The 24,352-nt window shown below is 40.0% G+C and overlaps 1 protein-coding gene across 1 annotated transcript in view; it reads left to right on the forward strand.

Annotated features, from left to right (window-relative positions):
• Positions 1 to 23,857, forward strand: part of ngly1 (N-glycanase 1) — a 54,605-nt gene extending 30,748 nt beyond the window's left edge. Inside the window, exons 5-13 of the mRNA XM_038797327.1 lie at positions 633 to 852; positions 2,812 to 2,933; positions 6,701 to 6,846; positions 11,969 to 12,079; positions 13,200 to 13,370; positions 18,375 to 18,560; positions 19,487 to 19,664; positions 19,787 to 19,967; positions 21,974 to 23,857. Of these exons, the coding sequence (XP_038653255.1) occupies positions 633 to 852; positions 2,812 to 2,933; positions 6,701 to 6,846; positions 11,969 to 12,079; positions 13,200 to 13,370; positions 18,375 to 18,560; positions 19,487 to 19,664; positions 19,787 to 19,962 (1,310 nt within the window). The 3' untranslated portion in view covers positions 19,963 to 19,967; positions 21,974 to 23,857. The remainder of the gene's footprint in view (positions 1 to 632; positions 853 to 2,811; positions 2,934 to 6,700; positions 6,847 to 11,968; positions 12,080 to 13,199; positions 13,371 to 18,374; positions 18,561 to 19,486; positions 19,665 to 19,786; positions 19,968 to 21,973) is intronic.
• Positions 23,858 to 24,352: the final 495 nt, after the last annotated feature.

Raw genomic sequence — 24,352 nt, forward strand, 5'->3', positions numbered from 1 at the left:
GGCATTGAGATAGAGAATGAGCCATGATCATATTGAATGGCGGAGCAGGCCCGAAGGGCCAAATGACCTACTCTTGATACTAGTTTCTATGTTTCTGTTCTAACTGCCCACAATTACAGTCAATGATGACTGTAAATTACCTGATTTGCACTACTTTTTGAACCACAGCCACTTGGACTGAAAGATAATGGCACACATGACCCAATACTTACATGATTTTACAGCACTTGTGTGACTCCAAGCCTGAGAAAGCACCATTAAAGCTATATGTGGAGTCTTAAGCTTTCAATCTCAAAAGTGTTGTTAGATTTTATGATTCTCTGTTTTGCTTTCTAGAATCCTGTGAGTGACTAATGGCAACATTTTCAGGAGTCTCACCCTTCTATGTATTGAACCAAGTAACAATCGGCTTGGTATTCCTGTGTGCCTGCTTATCATGGATAATCTAGAGGGGCACCATGTGGTGCTTATGGTTTCTGCCATGTCTCTGGCTTACTTTGTAGGGAACTTTACTTCCTTGGCATCTCCTGTAGTCCATCTTGTCTCTAGCTCTAGGACCAAATTGCAAAAGCACTTAATGATTTGAAGTCGTGCAAGGGGCTATATAAATGCATGTTCTTTCTTTCTTATAGGGACCACAGTAAACCTGGAAGACTTTTTGTTGCTGGAACTTCTACAGTGGTTTAAACAGGACTTTTTTCAATGGGTAGATTCTGTTCCCTGTAACAACTGTGGAGGAGAAACACAGCCATCGGGTTCTCTTACACCATCCAGTGAAGATCAAAGATGGGGTGCTCAAAGAGTTGAAAATCATCTTTGCAGTAAATGTAATACCAGCAATCGTTTTCCCAGGTATACAATATTTTTCCCCAGGTATACCATATTTCATAAAGTATGGTGTGCCGAATAATATGACTGCATGGAAATATATCCTATACAATTCACTATTTGCTATACATATTCACGATTATAATTTTCTATTAATTACAAAATCTCTGCATACTTTCAAATAAACTGTCTGATAGTGATTTCTAAACTAATTTCCAGCCATTCAAGTCCTCAGCTTATAAGGTGCAACGCTTAGTAATTCTTAAACAAATACTTAAAGCCAGACAAATTTATCTCATTTCCATTTCTAAAATATTTCGATTGAGGAAGTGAACATGAATCCTTGAATGAATTGTTTTCACAGTAAAAGTAGCTTGCTGCCCTTTCCAAGCCAAAGTTAAATTTCCTTAATTATGGGACTGGATAGAAATTAGTTTCACAGAAACAAAGCTAGGAGAATGTGTTTTCTGAGGCATTGTGCACTGCTTTAGTAGATTTGTGATTACTTTGAAGACTATCTGTGTTCCAATCACCAGAAATTTCAGCACAATTCAAAAGTGAAACCTAGCGGATCCTGGAAATTTGAAATACAGAACGAACTGCTGGAAATATCTTGCCTGGCAGCAGACAGCTGTTTTTTTTTATGGGTCACGGAGATCCTACCTTGTCTGGTTAAGAGCCGTCCCTAAGAATATATTCTAGCATTTTCCCTATCTTGAATAGTGTAGTTACATTTGCTGCCTTCCAACATAGGGAGACCATTCTAGGATCCAAAGCAATTTTGGATGATTAAATCTAATGCATCTGCTAACTCATAAGCCATTTTTTAAAACTCTAGGATATAGACAATTGGCCTACAGGAATTTGTCAGTTTTAAGCCGCTTTACATTTCCCCCAAAAACACATTACTAATATCTGTTACTTAAGTTTCCATTATACCTTTAATTCCCACTATTTATGGTTTTGTTCTTTGTCTCTTCTAGTATGAAGATGGATATAAAATATTTATTTAGTGTCTCTGCCATTTCCTAATTCCCCATTATCATTTTCTCCTGTCCTTGCCTCTAGGAACTCGTGCTTTTGCTAATCTTTTCATTTTTATATGATTGTAAAAAGTCTTACAATCTTTTTCTATTTCTTGATGGCTTACATTCATTTTTCTTCCTCCCTCTATCTTTGCTGATTTTTTTAACTGTCCCACTCTTCAGGCATATTGTTATTTTTACTACATTGTAGACCACCTCTTTTAATCCATACTATCCTTAACTTATCTAGTTATTCGTGGCTGTACTATTTTTTTCCAGTGAAATTTTCATGCGTAAAAGAATGTATTGAGAATGATTAATTTTTGTCAAATGCTAACATGCCATTATATCTTTTAATCTAGTTTCCTAATCTTGGTTGACCAACTTGCTCCTTGTACTTCTATAATTGGCTTTGTTTAAATTCAAGACCCTAGTTTTGGACCACACCACTCTCAACTCTGTGACATTCATCATATTATGATCATTCTTCCCCTGGAGCATTTGTACCTTCATGCCAAAAGCAGGAAGTTGAAATAATTCTAAACATGTAAGGCTGTAGTTAATGGAGGGCCACAGGGATCAGTGTTGGAACCTCAACTATTTAAAATTTACATCAATTACATGGACGAAAGGGCTTAATGTATCATAGCTGGGTCCTATGTTCTTACTGACTATCAGAAATTGTAACTGAATTGAATGTGTGGGCAATCTTTGGGACCCCGGTCAAGATCTGCTACTCGCGTTACAAGCAAGCTCAACAGTGTATTCAGCTTTTAAGATCACTCCGTTCCAATTTTTTTTCTTTTGTCGCAGTTACGATATGGACGCTAACTAGTACTAACTAGCATTCTGTTTACTATAGTCTTTTGTGTGTATTAGAAGCAATTTTTTGACAGGGCTTCTGTATCACGTTTGGCAGTATATTAAATGTAACATCTTTATGCTCTGAAATCTGTAGGTATAATCATGCCGAGAAGTTACTGGAAACCAGGAGGGGACGTTGTGGAGAGTGGGCCAACTGCTTCACACTTTGCTGCAGAGCTATGGGGTTTGAAGCAAGATATGTCAGATGTACAACAGGTAAGATACTGTACATCTGTAAAAAGGCATTTGAATAGAGCAATAGTGTCATTCATTTTTCATAATCACTGATGTATCCACTGATTTCAGGATCTAGTATTAGAGTAAATGAGCAGCATTTTTCCAATATTCAGACATTTCATTGATGGCAGAACAGCACAAGTGTTATTATAGGGTGTTTCATTTTTCTCCATAATGTACCAGTTCAAACTATTCAATGATTATATATGCACATTTTTGCTGAAAAATACACATTTACTACTTGCTAAAATAAAGTTTGTTTTAATTTAAATGTAGAATATACGTTGATACAGCAAGTTAATAATAGAATTGTGAAGCACCTCGGGACATCTTTGTACCATAAAAGGCATTCTAGAAATGCAGGTGTTCACATTCAAGTTGCCATAGTCCCAGAAGACCATAGCCTGCTTTTCCCCCTTTGAGAGGGAGAGCTAGCTGATGGTGATTTTAAGCTGATGATCACCACTCCTCGGGCAAGGTTGAGAAGGCGGGGCTTTCATGAATAACCTTGGCCAGTATGGGGTTTGAACCCACGCTGTTGACCTTGCTCTGCAGCACAAACCAGCTGAACAGCCAATTTGAGCTAAACCAGCCCCCGTATTCAAAGTAACACACAGGGTTATAATGTGTTTACAGGTATCCAATGCAAAATTTATTTTAGCTGTGTGTTGCTGCAACTCGGGTTTGATATAACTCCTGAATTTAACTTTTTAATGTACTACTTTTCTGAATCTGGAACACGTTATTGCTATGTCTGTTTCTCACTATTTTGTTCTTGGAATGTGGGATACATTAATAAGACAGTATTTATCACCCAACCCTGGAGTCACATATAAATTAGACAAAAGGGTATGTTTTTTTTATTTAAAGAAGAAAAAATTACTGAATCATTTGGTTTTTTTCGTGTAATCTTGTAGATTTAATTGTCACTTTCCAGTGTTAGTCACCACTATCAGATTTGTTGAATTTACTTTCAGAACCTGCTATGGCAGATCTAAATTTCTAATACCTTGGGGTTGATAGCCCAGTGGGATAACCATTAAGTTATCTGACTAATTAATAACTTGCATTTTTTAAAAATTTAGAGTATCTAGTTTTTTCCCCCAAATAAGGAGCAATTTAGCGTGGCCAATCTACCCATCCTGCCAAAGGCACCCCACCAGCCAAAGACAAAGGAGAATTCCGCACCTTTGGGGAGGCCCGATGCCGAAGTGGTTAACGCCACTCCGCCCCGCCGGGTAGGGGAGAATCCCGGCCCAGCATTCCATTACCTCCCCAGTCAAATGCTGTACCTGCATACTAACTTTGCGATTCATGTAGCATTGAGTTCTGCAATCATCCTCCATTTTAAATAGTATACTGCTTTTCTATTCTTCCTGACAAAGAGAACGTTCATATTTACCCAGTTATCTTCCATCTGCCAATTTTTTGCCCACCCACCATCTCTTGACAACTTGCTTTCCTACCATCAGCAAATTTGGCTACCATATTCATTCCCATCATCCATGTCAATGATCTAGATTACAAATAGTTGAGGGCCCAGCACCGCCCACTGTCACTCCACTAGTTAAAGCTTGCCAATCCAAAAAATACTCATTTATCCATGCCCTCTGCTCCCTGTTAGCTAAGTAATCCTTTATCCATGCTAATGTATTACCATGTGTTTTTATCTTGGGTAATAACCTTTGATGTGCTATCTTATCAAGTGTCTTTTGGATGTTTAAGTAAACCACATCCACTGGTTCCCCTTTGTCCATCTTGAATGTTGTTTTGTCAGAAAACTCTTTTCCCATCACACACCATGTTGGCTTTGACTGATCAAATCCCTATTATCCAACGTATCCTGCTATAACCTCCTTGACAATGGATTCTATCACTTGCCCTATGACAGATGTGAGGCTATTTGGACTATAGTTTTGTGCTTTCTGCTTCCCTGCTTTTTTGAATAGAGGTGTTTACATTAACCATTTTCCAATCCACTGGAACCTTTCCAGAATCTAAAGCATTTTGGGAGATTATAACCAATACATCTGCCATCTGTCACTTCTTTTAAAACCCGAGGATGCAGGATACTTAGGGCGGAATCTCTGCAAGGCCCGACGCCGTTGTGAAAGCCGGAGAGGTTCACGACGGCGTCGGAGGCCGCTCCTCGCTCCGGGTGGGGGGGGGGGGCCTAGGAGGGCCGTGCCGTAAATCTCGGCCGCGGGGCCTTGTCACAGAGGGCTGGATTCTCTGCTGTCTGGATGCTCCGTTTTGCTGGAAGCCGGGGGTTTCCCGGGCGTGGGGCAGTCCCACAATGGGAAACCCCGTTGGCCAGCTGGCATAATGGGGCATCCCGCCGGCGGGGTGAAACAGAAAAGTGGCGCAGCAGGGTGGAGAATCCAGGCCAAAATACCTGTCCCAACGCATCTGCAATTTCTTTGTTTTCCAGTATCAATTCCCCAGACTCACTCTCTAGAGGACCAGCAATATCTTTAGTTACCCTTTTCCTATTCAAATCTGTTTTTGTATTATTAGCTCGCTTTCTGTCATACTCTGCTTTCTGCATCTTCGTGATCTGTTAGTCCTTCTTTGCCGGTTCTTCAAATCTGTCCAACCCTCTGACCTGCCACTAATTTTTGCAGATCTTTTTTTTAAAATTTAGAGTACCCAATTATTTTTTTTTCCAATTAAGGGGCAATTTTAGCATGGCCAATCCACCTAACCTGCACATCTTTGGGTTGTGGGGGTGAAACCCACACAGACATGGGGAGAATGTGCAAACTCCACATGGACAGTAACCCAGGCCGTGATTCGAACCCAGGTCCTCAGCACGCAGTCCCAGTGCTAACCCACTGAGCCACACGCCACCCTAATTTTTGCAGATCTGTACAGTATTTTTTTCAATTTAATATTATCCTTCCTTATTTAGCCATGGAGGATGCATCCTTCTCAGTGAGCCATTCCTTCTCACTAGGATAAATCTTTGCTGAGTGTTAAATGTCTCTGTAAAAGACTGCCACCCCAACTCTGTCTACCTTTTAAAGTATTTTACCAATTCCTTAGCTAACTCTGCCTTCATTCACTCAATAGTTACCTTCATTTGGGATTAAATATTAGTCGTGGACCCGCATTTCTTCATTTCAAACTCAATCCAAGTTCTGTCATGCTGTGATTGCTGTCACCTCGAGGCTCCTTTACTGGGGGTTATTCGTTAATTCTGTCTCATTGCACATTACTAGGTGTAGGATAGCCTACTTCCTGGATAGCTCTAGAAAAAGCTGCTCTGAGAAATTGTCCACAAAAAACACTTGTGAACTCATTTTTCCAGGCTACCTTTTGTCAGTCTCATTTTCTGAATCTAAACATAGATTAAAATCACTCGTGCTGCCTTTCTTTCAGACCCCATTTATCTCATTCTGTATGTTCAGTCCTATGGTGTAACTATTGTTAGGGGGCCTACAAACTACTCCCACAATTGACCTCTTATTTTCACTATTTCTTTACCCAACCTGATTCTACATCTTGCTCTTTCAAGCGAAAGCCTTCCCTCGTACTGAATTACATTAGATGTGAATGATTATTTATAACATTGTTCTGTGTCACCTGTAAATTAGGTCATCCGTAATGTAGATTAGATATGTAATGACATGTATGTGAACATTGGGAGTGTATGTTATACTCGAGTATTTCAAGTCAGTTCAAGTAGTTATAGCCGGTGTAATCTAGCTTTTATAATGCAACTTGAGTATTGGTTATCTTTTCAGATCACGTGTGGTCAGAGGTGTATTCAAATTCTCAGAAAAGGTGGTTGCATTGTGATCCTTGTGAAAATATCTGTGATAAACCACTCCTGTATGAAATTGGATGGGGAAAGAAGCTGTCCTATATTTTCGCATTTTCAAAGGATGAGGTAAAAATATGCGCTTGTGTAAATCCTAATTGAGTGACAATCCCTTGAATAAGTTGCTTGATACCAATGGCTTTAAAGAATTTATGAATTGTCCCTCTGGACTCTAGCCAGTGAAAGGAAGTGTTATGCTTTTCATAGAATGCAGATTCTGAGGATGAGTGGTAGACACAGTAGTAAAGGGCCAATATTGTTTCAATCAGTTTGTTAACTTTCTATTGGCATATTAAAATCATAATTGAGTCCCAAAGAATTACTTAATTATCTTTTTGTTTATGTCCTTATTTTAAGTCTATTCTGTTCTGACACTATCTCTAAACTCTCCCATTTGCTGTGTTATAGGGTAGCCTGGATTGACTTTCCAAACCATATTGTAAGAATGTAGAGGTACAGTGGTTAGCACTGCTGCCGCAGCTCCAGAGTCCCTGGTTCAATTCCAGCCTTGGGTGACTGTGTGTAATTTGCATGTTCTCCCAGTGTCTGCATGGGTTTCCGCCGGCTGATCTGGTTTCCTCCCACAGTCCAAAGATGTGCAGGTTAAGTGGATTGGCCATGCTAAATTGCCCCTTAGTTTCAAAAGAGTTAGGTGGGGTTAAAGGGACAGGGTGGAGATGTGGGTTTAAGTAGGGTGCTCTTTCCGAGGGCTGGTGCAGACTCAATGGGCCAAATGGCCTCTTTTTGCACTGTAAATTCTCTGAATCTATGTAAAAGTATTTGATCTGGCAAAGCTGCACTTGTTGCCTATCTTCAGTTGCCCTCCGAAATTAGGGGTGTATTTTCCTGCGCTGATTAGGTTGGGAATTCCATGGATGATGAGGAATATTAATATTTATGTTAAATCAGGATAGTGTATGGTTTGTGGAGGTGATATGTTCCCACAGTATTATGTTCTGGTCTTCATATATGTTGCAATAAAGGAAGGTGATGGCGAAGTGGCTACATTGTATTGTGCAGGTGATTCACTGCAGTAAAATATATCAGTGATTGAGGATGTAGACAAGTGTCCAGTGGCAAAGATGCCAATCAAGCAGCTACTTTGGGATCGTTTTGAGTTTCTGAAATATTGTGGTTAACCCCATCCAGGAAATTGCAACGATTCCATCACATTCCTGAATTGAACCTTTTCGATTGGGAGGATTTGTGAAGAAATTAACGTTGTTGCAAAGAACCCAGCTTCTGCCCTCCTTTTGGTAGCCACAGTATTAATATGATTGGTGAAGTTAAGCTCAGGTCAATAGGGCTATCAAGAAGCTTATGGTTGCATACTCAAGTGGTGCTATTGACTTTAGAAACTTAGAAAAATAGGAGCAGGACTAGGCCATTTAGCCCTTTGAGCCCGCTCTGTCGTTCATTATGATCATGGCTGATCATCCAACTCAATAGCCTGTTCCCGCTTTCCCCCATATTCTGTGATTCCTTTAATCCCAATTGCTATATCTTATTATAAATTTAGAGTATCCAATTATTTTTTTCCAATTAAGGGGCAATTTAGTGTGATCAATCCACGTACCCTGTACATCTTTTTGGGTTGTGGTGGCTGAGACCAATGCAGATGCTGTTTTGGCTTCAACTGCTTTCTGTGATAGAGAATTCCACAGACTCGCCACTCTGAGTGAAGAAATCTATTTTCATCTCGGCCCTAAATGGTTTACCCCTTAGTCTCCTCATTTCACGGGAGATAACTGGGCTTTCCTTTATTGGAGCTGCTCGTTATCTGTTACGCGTAGTGTGAATGTTGCATTTCACTTTCCGTACAAACATACATTATCTGGAGGTGTCGGCAGCTTCATTGTTGAAAAAGTGAAAAGAACTGAACAGTGTGGAATCGTCACTGGACAGCCACACCTCCGTCCTTATGGAGTGAACATCATTGAAGAAGCAGCTGAAGTTGGCTGGACCAAGAGTGCTTTGCTAACTGACTCCTGTGGTCATATCATGGGGCTGGGATGACTGACCTGCAACAATCTCAACTACCTTCCTTTCCCTTTCAACTTATAGTTTTGCACGGACTCCTTGGTGCCATCATTTGTTGAGTTTTCCCTTGCTGTTTAGGATGATCCCTGTCACTTTTGATTAGGGGAAAGCTAATAGAGCAGTAATTAGCCAGAATTGATTTATCTTTTATTTTGTGGAAAAGACTTTTGTGGCAAATTTTCATGTTGTCAAATAGTTGCCAATGTCATTGGATCCACTGGAATGGGATTTATTTTGACGTTGGCAGGGTGTGAAACTTTGTAGGTTACAGATATGTGACTTTTGAATTTTGACGTGCAGCATCTCCTTGTCTATATTGTAACAAAGTATTGGGTGCAGTTGTGGAGGGGCAGTGCCTCCCTGCACGCATGTTTCATTTCCTCTCGGCCGGAACTACACAGCAGGTCACATGCGCTGCATTTCCCAGAATGCATCACTGAAACAGGCACAGGTGAGCAGTGATGGGTATGCGTGAAAGAGGGGTATTGAACAGAGTTCTGTCTGTTTGAGTGCCTGCAGAGATAAACAGATGTTGAAGGTGGCTAGTGAGCAACCGGAGAGAAAATGTCTCTCACTACCTGGCTTTGACTTGTGACATAGGAACTGGGACGTGCTGAGATACTGACTAAGAGACTCTTTCTGTTTTGCACCGGTAAATAGCTTGGCTATTTGGTTAAATATATAGGAAAGGTCATTAGCATAAAGATAATATTCAACAAATAGCTAGGGCGAAGGAGGGAAGTTGAGTGGAGTCAAAGGACGTGGATGAAATCCTTAATAAGTACTTTGCATCAGAATTCTCCAAGGAGAGGGACATTACTGATGTTGAGGTTAGGGATGGGTGTGTGACTACTCTAGGACATGCCAGCATAATGAAGTAGGAAGTGTTGGATATCTTAAAATGCATTAAGGTAGACAAGACAAATGAGATGTATCCCAGGTTACTGTACGAGGCAAGAGAGGAAATAGCTGGGGCCCTAACAGATACCTTTTAATCATCTTTGACCACAGGCAAGGTTCCAGAGGACTGGAGAATAGCCAATGTTGTCCCGTTGTTTAAGAAGGGAATTATCCAGGTGATTACAGGCTGGTGAGCCTGCTGTCAGTGGGGAAGCTGTTGAAGATACTGAGGGACAGGGTTTATTCACATTTGGAAGCGAATGGACTTGTTTGTGATAGGCAACATGGTTTTGTGCGGGGAAGGTCAAGTTTTACCAACTTGATAGAGCTTTTTGAGGAGGTGATCAAATTAATTGATGAGGGATAGGCTGCGGATGCCGTCTACATGGACTTTAGGAAGGCATTTGACACGGTCCCTCATGGCAGACTGGTACAAAATGTAAAGTCGCATGGGATTCAGGTGGATAAAGAACTGGCTTGGCAACAGGAGACGGAGATCAACAGTGGAAGAGAGTTTTTCAGAATGGGGATCTGTAACAAGTGGTGGTCCACAGGAGTCGGTGTTGGGACCACTGTTGTTTGTAATACATATAAATGATCTGGCGGAAAATGTAGATGGTCTGATTAGCAAGTTTGCACATGACATAAGTGGAGTTGCAGATAGTGAAGGGGACTGTCAGAGAATACAGCAGAATATAGATAGATTGGAGAGTTGGGCAGAGAAATGGAAGATAGAGTTCAATCTGGATAAATGCGAGGTGATGCATTTTGGAAGATCAAATTCAGGTGCGAGTTATACAGTTAATGGCAGAACTCTTGGGAGCATTGACATACAGAGGGATCTGAGCGTTGAGACCCATAGGTCCATGAAAGTCTAAATAAGCAATCTGGATCGGTGCAGGTTTGGTGAGCCGAAGGGCCTGTTCCTGCGCAGTAATGTTCTTTGTACTTTATTTATTTTTGTTTTGTTTTATTTCCTTTATTATTTTGAAGTGCCTTGTTATTTGAAACAGACTTTGTGACAATAAATATAGAGTCATCATGCTGTGTGAAAGTGTGCTTAAATTCCCTGCCTACAAGATCCCAGCACAACACAACTCCCTTGGCAGTGTTACAATATCAACTTGAGCAGACCTGGTGTCATCACAAAGCAACTTTCTATGCAAAGTGGCTACTCAAAAGACAGCCAGCATTAAACGGTTTTCATGCGTCAATAGCCAAGAAGATTGAGACAACAATTAGCAGTCTATTGGAAAGATTTGAACAAGAGGATGAACAGTTTTAAATCGAGGCATTAGTGTACAGTGAACCAATGTGGTTCAGCAAGCATAAGGGTGATGGGTAAAAGGAACTTGGTGCAAGATAGGAAATGGGAAGCAGAGTTTTGGGTGAGCTTAAGGTTATGGAGGGTGGAAAATTGGATTTGAAAAATGATGGAATAATCAATATTCAACGAATAAAGCTGTAGGATAGTCACTGCTGTGCAAAAACTGCTCATTCCACTATTCTTTCTTCCATTTACATCTCCTGCAATTAAAAACTCGGCATGAGACCGCTGTCAGCAACTCCATTCCACACTGGCTTGTGAACGTGGACAAGCAATGTAAGAAACATAACATAACTGACGCAATTTTTGCTTTTCGCAGGACAAGTTCATCAGTATCACCTTATTCCTTCGTCCTCAGCTAAAATCAAATGAGAAAAAATGCCCTACTTTGAATGAGACTTATATTTTAATGATTTCCACAATGTACCAAAAGGAATGGGGGTTAAAGTTGTTAGCGGAAGGTTTCATCCTAGAGAATACTACAACATAGAACATACAGTGCAGAAGGAGGCCATTTGGCCCATCGACCCACTTAAGTCCTCACTTCCACCCTATCCCCATAACCCAGTAACCCCACCTAACCTTTTTGGTCCCTAAGGGCAATTTATCATGGCCAATCCACCTAAACTGCACGTCTTTGGACAGTGGGAGGAAACCGGAGCACCTGGAGGAATCCCACGCAGACACGGGGAGAACGTGCAGACTCCGCACAGACAGTGACCCAGCGTGGAATCAAACCTGGGACCCTGGTGCTGTGAAGCCACAGTGCTATCCACTTGGGCTGCCGTGCTGCCCTAACTTCAAATAACTAGTAACTTCAAAATGACTCGTATTAAAATGCAAGAAAAATAGGAAATTTGATTTTCAGAAAACACAATGTGTGACTGTGTAACACTTGTCTTGGTGCTCTTATTATCATTTAAGGTGGTTGATGTTAGCTGGAGATATTCATGCAAGCATGCAGAGCTTCTGACTCGCAGAACTCAACTCCGAGAGGGATTGCTACGAGAAACTATTAATAAATTAAATTCTGAGGTCAGTGTATAACTTTGTTTGTGGCCTAGTTAAAATACAAAATGTAAATACATATGTGCAAATGATTACTATTGAGAAAATAAGAGTTATAGAAATGATGTCTGTGCCCACCTACTGATTCATTGCTTTAATATGCACAACCTAAATAGTCACTTAATAGAATTACATAATTTTGAACTTTTGAGTATAAAAATCCCAGTTGCTCCTTGTTTTGTTTAATACAAATTACTGCATAGTTTGAAATTCGCACATATTATTTTAAGAATGTGTGAATATAATAATGTTTACATTGTTTATGGAACTCTTCTGAAAGAGTAGAGACCAAACCAGGTCTCTTACATTCTCAAATTCCACAAATTTGATCTTCTATCGAATGTATGAATAGGAGCAGAAGTCGACCTCGAGCCTGTTCCACTATTGAATAAGATGGTGACTGAGTTTATACCTCAATTCCTCAATTCCACCTTTCTGCCCTACCCCAATATCCCCATATTCCCTTAGTGCCTGAAAATCTACCAATCGCAGTCTTGAATATACTCATCAATCCAGCATCCACAACCATGTAGCAGTGAAAATTTAAAAGATCCACAATCCTTTGAGTGAAGAAATCTCTCCTCATTTCAGTCCCGAATAGCCACACCTTTGTTTCATCCAAATGACTCAATCTCTGCATCTACCCTGTCAAGTCCTTTGCTTCCCAAAATAAATTGACATTTCAATGAGATCTCCTCTTATTCCTCTGAAGTCCAAAGAATAGAGGCCAGCTTTCTTATCTCAGGAATAAGTCTGTTAAACCTTTATTATACTTCTGTTAAAGCCAACATATCCTTCCATGGGTAAGGTAACCAAAACTGTACACAGTCTGATTTCGCAGACCATGTATGATTGTAGCAAAACTTATTTACCCTTACCCCAACCCCCTTGCAATAGAGGCTAACATACTATTTGGATTCCTATTTGCTTGTTGTTCTTGCATTAAACTTAATCAAAAATATATTTTTCAGTGGGATTTAAATGGATTTAGTTATAGTATACGACGAATGGAACAGAATAGCTTTAACATAGTTAACCTGTCTAATTAAGCTGAAACTTGGTTTTATAAATTGTTTTATAATTTCAGAGAAAACACTTCCTTCCACAAGACAGAAAGCAAGAGCTTTTGGAAAGGTATATTGGCGAACTTGTAGAATTCATTTCACCAAAGGTCCCAAAGCCAGGAGAGCTTGGTGGAAGGACATCAGGCTCTGTACTTTGGAGAGTAGGTAGAGGAGAAGCTGGAGCTCATGCTCAGGTTGGTATCAAGTAAACTTGGCTGTTTGAGCCCAACTCTCTTTCAAGTCATTGTATTCTGATTATTAGAAGCTTTCCATTCATTTTTTAAAAAAAATTTGTGCATTAAGAATTTATAATTCTTTAAATTGTTATCCTTGTAAATATTTCATGTTTTGAGCATGATAAATGAAGTATTTCACCAAATTTGCAAAGAAATTGCTGCCAGCCTCCTGTTTTCCAAACAAACTAACCCCAGCTGATCCAATGTTTCCTCAAAACTAAAGTTTTCCATTCCTGGCAACATTTTGCAAATCCTGTACCCTTTCTAGTGTGATCACATCCTCTCAGTAATTCAGTGACCAGAAGTGTATGCAGTCCTCTTGAGGCTTAACTAGCGTTTTATACAGTTGGAGCACTACCTCCCTCCTCTTGTACTCTAGGCCTTAGCTAATCAAGGAAAGTATCCAATTTAACTTAGCCACCTTGTCTGCCTGTCAATCTGGGATCTCTGGACATGGACTCAAGTCTCTCAGTTTCTGCTTCCTTCCCCGTATCCTACCATTTATTGTGTTTATCTTGTGTTTATCCCTTATCTTGTTTACCCTGCCCAAAAGTATTCCCTCGCATATATCCAGACTGAATTCCATTTGCCACCTTTTCACTCATCTGACTAGTTCTTTGATATATTCCTATATTGTACAGTTTTCTTCAAAATCAACCCATGGCCAATTTTCATACATTTCACAAACTTTCTAATGCCCCCTAAAATTTATGTTTATTATTGATGAAGACCACACACAGCAGGGGACCCAGTATTGTGGAACCCAACTGGAAACAGCCTTCCGGACACACAACTGGAAACAGCCTTCCGGACACACAAACACCTGTTGACAATTACACTTTGCTTCTTGCCACTGAGCCAATTTTAGATCCAACATCCGTGTTCCCTTCGAGCCCATAAAATTTGAATTTTTTGACCAGACTGAAACTTTGTTAAAAGCTTTGCTGAAGTTCAGTAGGTCAAACACACTACTCTCATCGACCCTCCTTGTTAGCTGCCCCAAAAAGGTCAAATCAATTTAGTCTAACATGACTTCCCTTAACAAATCCATAACTTATTTATTTGCATGTACTGTGTTTTGGAAATGTAATGCTAGGGAGCTTGGAAATTTAAAATCATGAAGCTTTATTTACATTGTGTTATCCCTTACTTGGCTGTTATATTCTCTCGGTTTTCTGCGCTAGGACGTATAACGTCACTTTCGGTGAATGCATTAATACAACAGAGCTTCACTGGAGCTAATAAGAATTAATCCAATAACATAACATTTTCTATCCCCTTAAGTTAAACGCCCCCAACAAGTTCAAAACAAGTTTAACATGAACAATGGTCGAAAGTCAGTTGGTCTGCAGGTCGTCGTTCTCGGAACAGTTGAAAGCGAACCTCTTGTGGCGTCCTCTTCACACTGGTGGTAACCTCTGCTGTTTTCAACTTCGCACTAGCATCACCTGTGTTTGGTTTAACCAGCGTTGGCGTAGGAACTAGAGGTGGTCCATGTGTCTGAACAGAAGATGGCGTTATTTTTCTCAATAGTGTTGGCTGGTGTCAGGGTCGTAGGAAAGGTCAAGTCATGACTTTGTAGAGGTGAACCTGGATTTTCCACAGGCCCTGATTCCGTTCTTCCAGCCAACAACTGGTCTGCATGTCTCTTCAAGAAAACATTATCTCTGGTCTAGACAGTATAAGAGACAGATCCAGTCTGTGCAAGGATTGTTGCAGAAACCACAGTTCAAATGCCACTTATAAATAAAGTTAACAAAACCGGTTTACTTGCTTAGCTGTGCAGATACTTTTGGAGAGCGTTCCTTTCAAGAACCGATCCAGTATAATTCTCAACCTAACAGCATTTGGCAAAGCACTGCTGTTCAACTTAAAATCGTATAACAACTGAAAAACCACAGACTGACCTGCCTCCTCCCATTAATTACATCATCTGTATCCCACTAAGTTCCATGACCTACTTAGCTAAAACGAAGCACAAGTTCCTCAAATTATTTGCACTCCAGGAAACCTCCAACAAGCAAAACACTATTTAATTAGCCCTCCATCTGTAACCAAGTAAGTGGTTAAAATCAATAATGATCTCTTTTACGACTTCTTAATTACAGCTTTAGCAGACACATGGACTGAGATCTTTAATAATATTACTGCAACAAATGTATACCTTAACCCAAGCTTTCAAAAACATTATTGCAACAGATATAAAATATAAGAACTTCTACATTCATTACACTTCAAATTTAAGTAACACTTCTTTACCTTGCACAAAAATATTATTGCATTGATCCGACCACTTCCACTTCTTCTACTGACACAAAAAGTTACGCAATGGTTTCAGAATTGTTGGCAAGTTTGGAACAAATCTTCCATAGTAGTTCAATAATCCCAGGAAGGAATGTTAACTGGTTAATATTCTAAGGTGCAGGCGTCTCTGTCATGGCCTTCACCATTGAAGGAGATTTATGAAGGCTAGTGTCGTCAATTACAAGTCGCAAATACTCAGCGAAGAATTAGAAGAACTCGCACTTGTTCTTACGGACTCTCAGACATAGTCTTCCAATCTCAGGAGAGTGACATCCAGATTTCAAAGGTGTTCCTCTTAATCTCTTCCAGCGACTAGGATGTCATCCAGATATCACTGAACTCTGCTCAGTCCACTCAGGATCTGATCCATTGTTCTTTGAAATAATGCAGGAGCTGATGTGATACTAAACGGCAATCTTCTATTTAAGAACAAGCCTTTATGTATCTCAATTGTCAGAAGTTCCTGTGATATCTTGTCCACATTCATCTGTAAATAAGCTTGGCTCACATCAATTTTGCCAAAATGTTGGCTTCCTGCCAATCCCGCAAACAAGTCGTCAATGTGAGGTGATGGGTACTGCTCAGCACATGACACTGGATTTATGGTGACCTTAAAAGTCGCCACAAATCCTTACGGGTCCATCTTTCTTGATGAATGGAACTATTGACGTGGCCCATTCACTGATGCTGACAGGTTCCAAGACTCTAGACGTCACAAGTCACTCTGTCATCCAACACCTTTGGCCTAATAGCATATGGTACAGACTTTGCCTTTAAGCATTTTACTTGGCTTCCTTTTACTTTCGGTTTAATTGCAAGCTCCCTCATCCCTCATCCACCATTGAACACAACAGTGAGCTTCTTAATTTTTGCGAGGCCAGATTCTCCACTGATCGTCAGATTGACTTTGGCCCAGTCCAGTCTAATCTTCTCCAGCCATCAACCCATCAATGCTGGATAGTTTCACTTTACTACATGTAGAGACAAATCTGTTGTTCGTCCATTACATTACAAAGCTACTTCAATGCAGCCCTTCAGTGGAACCACTTCTCCGTTGTTTGTCTTCAGCACAATCCTTGACGGCCTTACAGCAATATGTTTAGGTTTCTCCTTGTAGACACCAACAAGACTGCTGCCCCAGTGTCAACCTCTATCTTTACTGGCTGTCCATCCAGCAATGGAGTGACCCAATATCGGTGTGAAGTGCCAGCAATGGCTAGCACTTTCAGTGGCAATTCCTCCTCTGACTGAGTCACTTCATTTTCCTCTACCCTTTTCTATAGCATGGATGTTCCTCCTTTTATTTTGTTGAAATGCTTCCCTGATTTGTTGTTTTTCCTTAGACCTTGCTTTTTCTTCCTGCAGGCACACTCTGTCCTTTTTTTTCCACAGCTTTGACATACCATGTCTTTACACCAACATTCAGCAGCTGAATGCCCTGACTTTGCACATCGGTAACATGTATGAATCTCAAGATTTTTGGGTGTCAATTCAGCAGTCATTTTGTGTATTTCAGCACACAAACTCAATTGCTGAACTTCCTTTGCCGCCAGTGCCATAGAAACAGTGATTTCCATAGCCTTCTGCTGAGTAAGATTACACTCAAACGTTTCTGTAACACTTCGCTGCATAGACTACAAACCATAGACCGCAAGCCAATCTGTCCAGAGTAGTGTCATTCACCACATCTCCAAACACTAAATATTCTGACAGTCTTTTGAGCACCGCCCTGAATTAAGCAATTGACTCCCTTCTTGGTTTCTTTTATGGAATCTAAAGCACTCTGCAATCACCAAGGGTTTTGGCAAAAAAATGTGCTTGCACAATATTTATAATCTGCTTGTATACCTTAATGCCTGGCTTCTTGGATTGCAGTAAACTACAGAAGAGATTAAATATTTTCCCCCATCACGCTCAGGAAAGTGGGCACCATAATATTTTTAGCTATTTTGTCTGCCTATACAAAATCGGCAAATGCTTAATATAGGAGCTCCATTGCTCCACATTTTCATCAAAGGGTCCCATGACGCCAAAAACACCTACCATTTTTCTGCAAATGGAGGTTTCCAAATGCACACTTCGTAACAGCATTTTCAACAGCTACCATGATTCCCTCACAAGGCAACAACCCGAACTTCAGCCTCTTATTTGTCACAGACAACTGTGTAATTTGTTCTGCAAGCAGATTATCGTTACTCTTGGCCACCTAGCCCATTAGTTCCCCATGTCCCCAATATTCCTTTCCAACTTTTCTCGATAAATTTATTTTTCCAGGGTGGTCAGCCAACGTATGTTTGTAGTCCTCATCGCCAGTTTTTATGTTGTGTTTTGGAGGTATGATACTAAGGACCACAGAGGTTTAAAACAACTGAGTTTTATTTACAGTGTGTTATCTCATACATGGCTGTTCTCTCTCTCTCCCGCACAAGGACTTCTGACGTCACTTCTGGTGAATACATTAATACTACATAGCTTCAGTAGCGTTAAGAACTAATGCAAATATATAACATCCCGCAGAATAATTTATCATACGTAAAATGAGATATTTATCAAACTTGGAAAGGTTGCTGAGCAGAAAGAAGAAACTAATTTTCTCCAATAATGTAATACGTTTTGTGGTACTGGGCACGATATTTCACCTATTTTCTTTCTGCACAGAATACAGGATTCACTTTCATTGCTACTGAAAAAGAAAAAGCAGCAAAATTGTTTCATATCAAATACAATGTAGTAGAAAACCACTATATTCGAGTTTCCAACAACAATGAAATAATTAACGACTTGGAAAAAGGTGCATGGAAAATGGATTCTGTGGTTCGAAAAGTTGAACTAGATTGGAAAATGGTATGAATTTGCAGCAAGACTCTTTCCACATTTGTACATATCTTCACAGTTCGAGTAGGAATTCTGATAAATATTGAATACCGTATCAGGGATATACCGATGCAATGGGCATATTTGACATTAGGGGTGATGAATATAATTCTGTGTACCCAATTCATTTTTTTCCAATTAAGGGGCAATTTAGCGTGGCCAATCCACCTATCTTGCACATCTTTGGGTTGTGGGGGCGAAACCCACGCAAACACGGGGATAATGTGCAAACTCCACACGGACAGTGACCCAGAGCCGGGATCGAACCTGGGACCTCGGCGCCGTGAGGCAGCAGGGCTAACCCTGCGCCACCGTGCTGCCCCATGAATATAGTTCTGAACATATTTGCATCATAACAGATTTTTCTATATTTGGTTTTCTGCTAAATCTCCACTGAAGTAAAGTGTTTTGCCTGATTGTAACAGTATTGTGGAGTGGAGGAATGAACAACAGGCAAATTCCTTTGTATGAGCCTGGTCGAGATCTGAAACTCATCATTGTGAGGATTACAGTGTATCAAGATTATTGTAGCAGAATGCGTTGTCATGCTCATACTATACTTGTGAGAAAGGGCATATAATTTAATAAATTTGATGGGCATTTCTAAGGATAAAGAAAAGTAATATATATTTGCCATTTGTATTTTCTTTTAAATAATTCAACTTCACCAAAGGAGTGTCAAAGTTTTCAAATGGCACTTCATGAAAATTAACCTCATTTCATTTAAAAAGACAGTGCAAGATTGGTCAAAAGAGTTTTGAATTATTTGGCTATGCCTTTGATGCTTATCACTCTAGTATAATTGAACATGACTCCTTAAACTGGTTCTATAATATAAACAAAATTTGGTGTCAAAATTTTACTAACTTGATGTTGTATATTCTTTTCTTGGACAGGTGTACATTGCTCGGGCAGAAGGATCATCATACGCTAAAGTCAGTTGGAAGTTTGAATGTGGATCAGTGGGTCTAAGCATTGACAATGTTTCCATTCGATCCAGCAGCCAGACATTTCAAACTGGAAATGTTCGATGGCATCTAAATTCAAACTTAGTCAGCGTTGATCTAAATGGAGGTGTGTATTGCTGTATTATTGAATTTGACAATCTTTTCCCCTTGACAAAGGCACAATTTAGGGGGGGGGGGGAAATCAGTGCAGTAACAATGTTCATTTTTATACATCTTTCTTTAAATTAGATCAAGGTACTCATTCATTCCCTAATTTTAATGGATCTACCGAACTAATTTTGGAGGCTGAGCTAAGTGGCGGAGAAGGAGATGTTGCATGGCAGCACACCCAACTCTTCAGACAAAGTTTGAATGATCGTCAGGAGTATCCCATGGAGATCATTATAACTCTTCAGGATGTTTAGATTAAGTATGAATTTTCACTAGCCTGAATAGAAGTTTTCAATCACTTAAACCATTTATTTTTTTATATTAATGTATTCAATAGAGGCCTTTACACTAAAAATATTTTCAGTATCATACTTTTGGATGCAGTTAAGATTTTGAATCTTTTTTGGAACTGTGATAGGAGTACTTGTGTACAATGCAGAATATCAGTAAAATATAAGATAGCTTTACCTTCTTGTACCATGTGGTGAATAAAGGTTGAGTACTTGTATTTTGTACTGTTGTAAAATATCCAGTATGACCTCTGAAACTAAAAATGTGCGCAACACAAAGTGGCTTCCACATATACTTACAAGTCATTACACTTCAAAATAAATTAATTGGATGCTGAGTGTGGTTAAGTATCTTCAGAATATGATTAGGTGCTATATAAAAGCAGCATTTTATTTTTAAACAATTGTTAAACACATTACTGTTAACTTTTATCTTTGTAAATGCTGTATATTGTATTTTTTGGGTCTTTCCTCTGGATTTTTATATGCGTTCAACATCGTAGACTCATACTTCTGGGTGATTTCTTTTTTTTGCTCTATATGTCCTGGACTACATCTTTATCTGACCATTATCTAAGTAATTTGTAATGAGACCAGGAGTCAAACAGAAAATCTCCATTGCAGAGTAGTAATATAATGTGCCCTTCCTTGACTTTGAACTGTATAAGTGTTGCCTCTCCTATTCACATTTGATATTCATCAGTCTTCCAAATGTTGTGCTGTATTTATTCCTAATGTATAAGGTCAGTATTCTTCCTGTTTTGCAAACCACAGTTGAATTATTATGTTGTAATTATGCTTTTTCCAAAAGACATGCATTTTAGTTAGAAACTAAATGCAACAAATTACAAGAAGTCATAATAAACTTGCAAAACTGGCAAACAAACTTCAAAATAAATAACTGAGGGAGTGCATTTCTGGAGGAAGAATATGGAGGCCACTTATTGCTTAGATACTAATGGGAAGAGTACATGGGTAGGAGCTGAAGTAAGCCATTTAACTCTTCAAGCCTCCTCTGCCATTCAGTAAGATCATGGCTGATCTACTTCCACTCCATCACATACCATCCCCCTTAATTTTCTTTAATACCCCAAAATTTATCGACCACTATTTTATACTGAGCATCCGCAGTTCTCTGGATTCAAATATTTCAAAGGTTCACAACCCTTTGAAGGAAGAGATTTCTCCTCATCTCAGAGCTGAATGGTTGACCCCTCATTCTGAGACAGCGGCCTATGTTCAAGATTCCCCAGTGAAGGGAAACATTTTTTCTCTATCTACCCTGTGAAAGTCCTTAAGAATTTCTTGTGTTTCAATTAGATCATCTTTGTTCTTCTAACCTCTATCCAGTAGGCCTAGTCTACTGAATCCCCGCATAACAATTCCCTCATTCCAAGAACCAGTCTGGTGAGCATTTGTTACGTTCCCTTTAGGATTAGGGAGACCACACCGTATTCCAGATATGGCCTCGCCAATGACCTGTATGATTGTAGGAAGACTTTGCAGCCTTAATTGCCTTGTTAGACCAGCGTGTTAAATTTCTGTGATTCATGTATAAGGTCACTCAGTCTCTCCAATAAAAAAAATATTTTTTATTTTTCCTGCCAAAGTGGATCACTTCACATCCTACCAACCATGTTTCATCTGTTATGTTCTTGCCTATTTTCATAACCTGTCTGTATTCCTCTGTAGCCTTTCTTTGTGTTGTCCTCCTGCTGAATTTACCATCTAACATTATATTGTCTGAGAACTTTGATACAGTACAAAACCTTGAGGTCACTAATACAGATTGTAAATATCTGAGGCCCTGTACTTATCCTTGCAACAACCGAATGGTTATACCCTGCCAGGCTGAATACATTGTGTTACTGTTCACTGTTTTCTGTCATTAATCCCAATCCTCAATCCATGTTAATATATGAATCCCAATCCTGGGTCCTAATTTTGTGAATTATCTCTTCTGTGTGCACTGCAGGAACTCACAAAGGCTCCTTAGACAACAGCTTCCAAACCTATGACCACTACCATCAAAGAGGAGAAAGGTAGCAAATACATGGGGACACTACCACCTGGAACTTCCCCTCCAAGCCACTCACCTTCCTGACTTGGAAATGTAATGCCGTTCTTTCACTGTCGCTGGGTCAAAATTCTGGATCCCCCTTTCTAACAGCAATGTGGTTGCACCTACACTACATGGACTGCAGCAGTTCAAGAAAGCAGCTCACCACCATCTTTTCAAGGGCAATTAGGGATGGGCAATAAATGCTGGCCTGGCCAGCAAAACCCACATCCCTTGAATCATTTTTATAAAAATTCTCAAATGCTTTTTGAAAATTCAAGTATACTATATTCACAGATTCCCCCTTATCTGTCCTACTCATTACATTTGCAGTACTGTGCGCAGTTCTTTTTTTCTAAATCAAACTAAGGATATAATAATCTATTATTGTTACTACTTGCACGTGTATTGTACCTTTAACATTGCAATCTGACTGGCAGCACGGTAGTGCAGTGGTTAGCACTGCGCCGAGGACCCAAATTCAATCCCGGCTCTGTGTCAGAGTCCATGTGGAGTTTGCACACTCTCCCCGTATCTGCGTGGGTCTCGCCCCCACAACCCGCAGATGTGCAGTCTAAGTGGATTGGTCCGCTAAATTGCCCCTTAATTGGAAAAAAAAAATTGTGTATTCTAAATTTATTTTAAAATTGCAATCTGAAGGTGCTTCACAGGAGTGTTATCAAACAAAATTTACTTCTGAGCCACATTAAGCAGGTAGTAGGGCAGATGACCCAAAAGATAGGCAGGGGTAGGTTTTAAGGAGCATGTTAAAAGAGGAGAGAAAGGTTGTCACTGGTCATGAGAAATAGGAGTCTTGTGCAAGTATGGTTTCTCTACATAGTAGCCTTTGTCTTAAGTAGACAACTGGGCATTCCTTCTCTTACCCTATCACAGTTTAAGCTGACTCAGCATAACTCTGAAGAGTCTACATGAACCACGGCAATGTAGTAATTTAGCACAGGATTTACGTGTATCCCAGCTCTACCTACAACCCCTCCACCACCCCTTCCCAACACTGGCCATCCCACCGATCACCAATCTGGCCTCTCATAATTTCTGCCTTCCCCGCTCCTGTTTTTGGTTGCCCTGGGGTCACTATATGATTACCTATCCGGCAGTGGATCAGGGTCAGATATGGCACCTCATGCAGAGCCTCCTTAAGACAGTGAGTTAATGTTTCTCAGGTTCACATTATGACTTAAAGTGTTCCCCTTTAAAGGGACGTAAAAATCTAATTGCTGCAATAGTGCATTTCAATAAAGGTAGTCAATGTCAATAACAAGCAAGATTTCTCCAGAAGGGGTTGGAGTATCTGAAGCCTCGCCCACATAGGATATTTGATGTTTTGCTTATCTATGTGGGGTATCTGATGGTATATTTGCCCATCTGAAGCTGGGATCCAAAACTTACTATTTGGATGAGGGCTGGGATATTCATTATATGGTAAAATTCACAATGCAACAACCTACTACATGCAGTGGGAATACTGAAGCTAAACTGTCACATAAAGATTATCAGAAGAGTCTATTAACATTTCATCTGGCATCTCCCTCAGACTGCAGTTCAGTGAAATCCTGTTGGAAGACATTTCAGTATGAACTCTTCGATGAATATAGCACTGCATTTTCTACAGTACTCAAAAAGTGTTGGGCCCATTTAATACAACTTGTATATGTAACGCTGAATGTTCAGTAATGACACACACAGTGAGGATGAATCTTGACCAGGACGTATGTATGTTTCTGGAAGATATCTCCACATCTACAGTACCAATAAAAGATTTTATATTGGGTAAGTAAATAATCCTAAATAAGGTTCTCCAGCATTGAATTTGGAGGAATCCCTCTCGGATATTTCCAGTAAAAGGTTTATGCAGCAATTGTCCAGAAGTGCTAAATTCCCCAGGACAATTGCTGGGAACTTTCCAACAAAGTGATTTAAATTGCTCACTTCAGATGGTTCTGCCAGTTATGCTAATAGTTATCCTGAAAGAGTTAGAAGAAATAAATGCATTTCTAACTACAGCATAACTCTTTTAAACTCCCAGACTAAGCCCTGTTTGGTACCCCCTCCACACACACACACATTCCTGACACCCCCAACACCTTGCTAATCATGCACACCCCCCCCCCCCCCCCAATCTCACTGGGCCCTTTAAACCTACCTGCTTTAAGGCAGCCAACACAGTAAACAAACCGGAGCTGGACTGTGTTGGGGCTTGCGGCTCTGGCCAGCGGGGGTTTCAACAATGTTTTTTACAGTAGGTAAGTGCACTTAAAAGTGACGTTTAAGGAG

This window comes from Scyliorhinus canicula, chromosome 5 (assembly GCF_902713615.1).
Source record: "Scyliorhinus canicula chromosome 5, sScyCan1.1, whole genome shotgun sequence".
Lineage (NCBI taxonomy): Eukaryota > Metazoa > Chordata > Chondrichthyes > Carcharhiniformes > Scyliorhinidae > Scyliorhinus > Scyliorhinus canicula.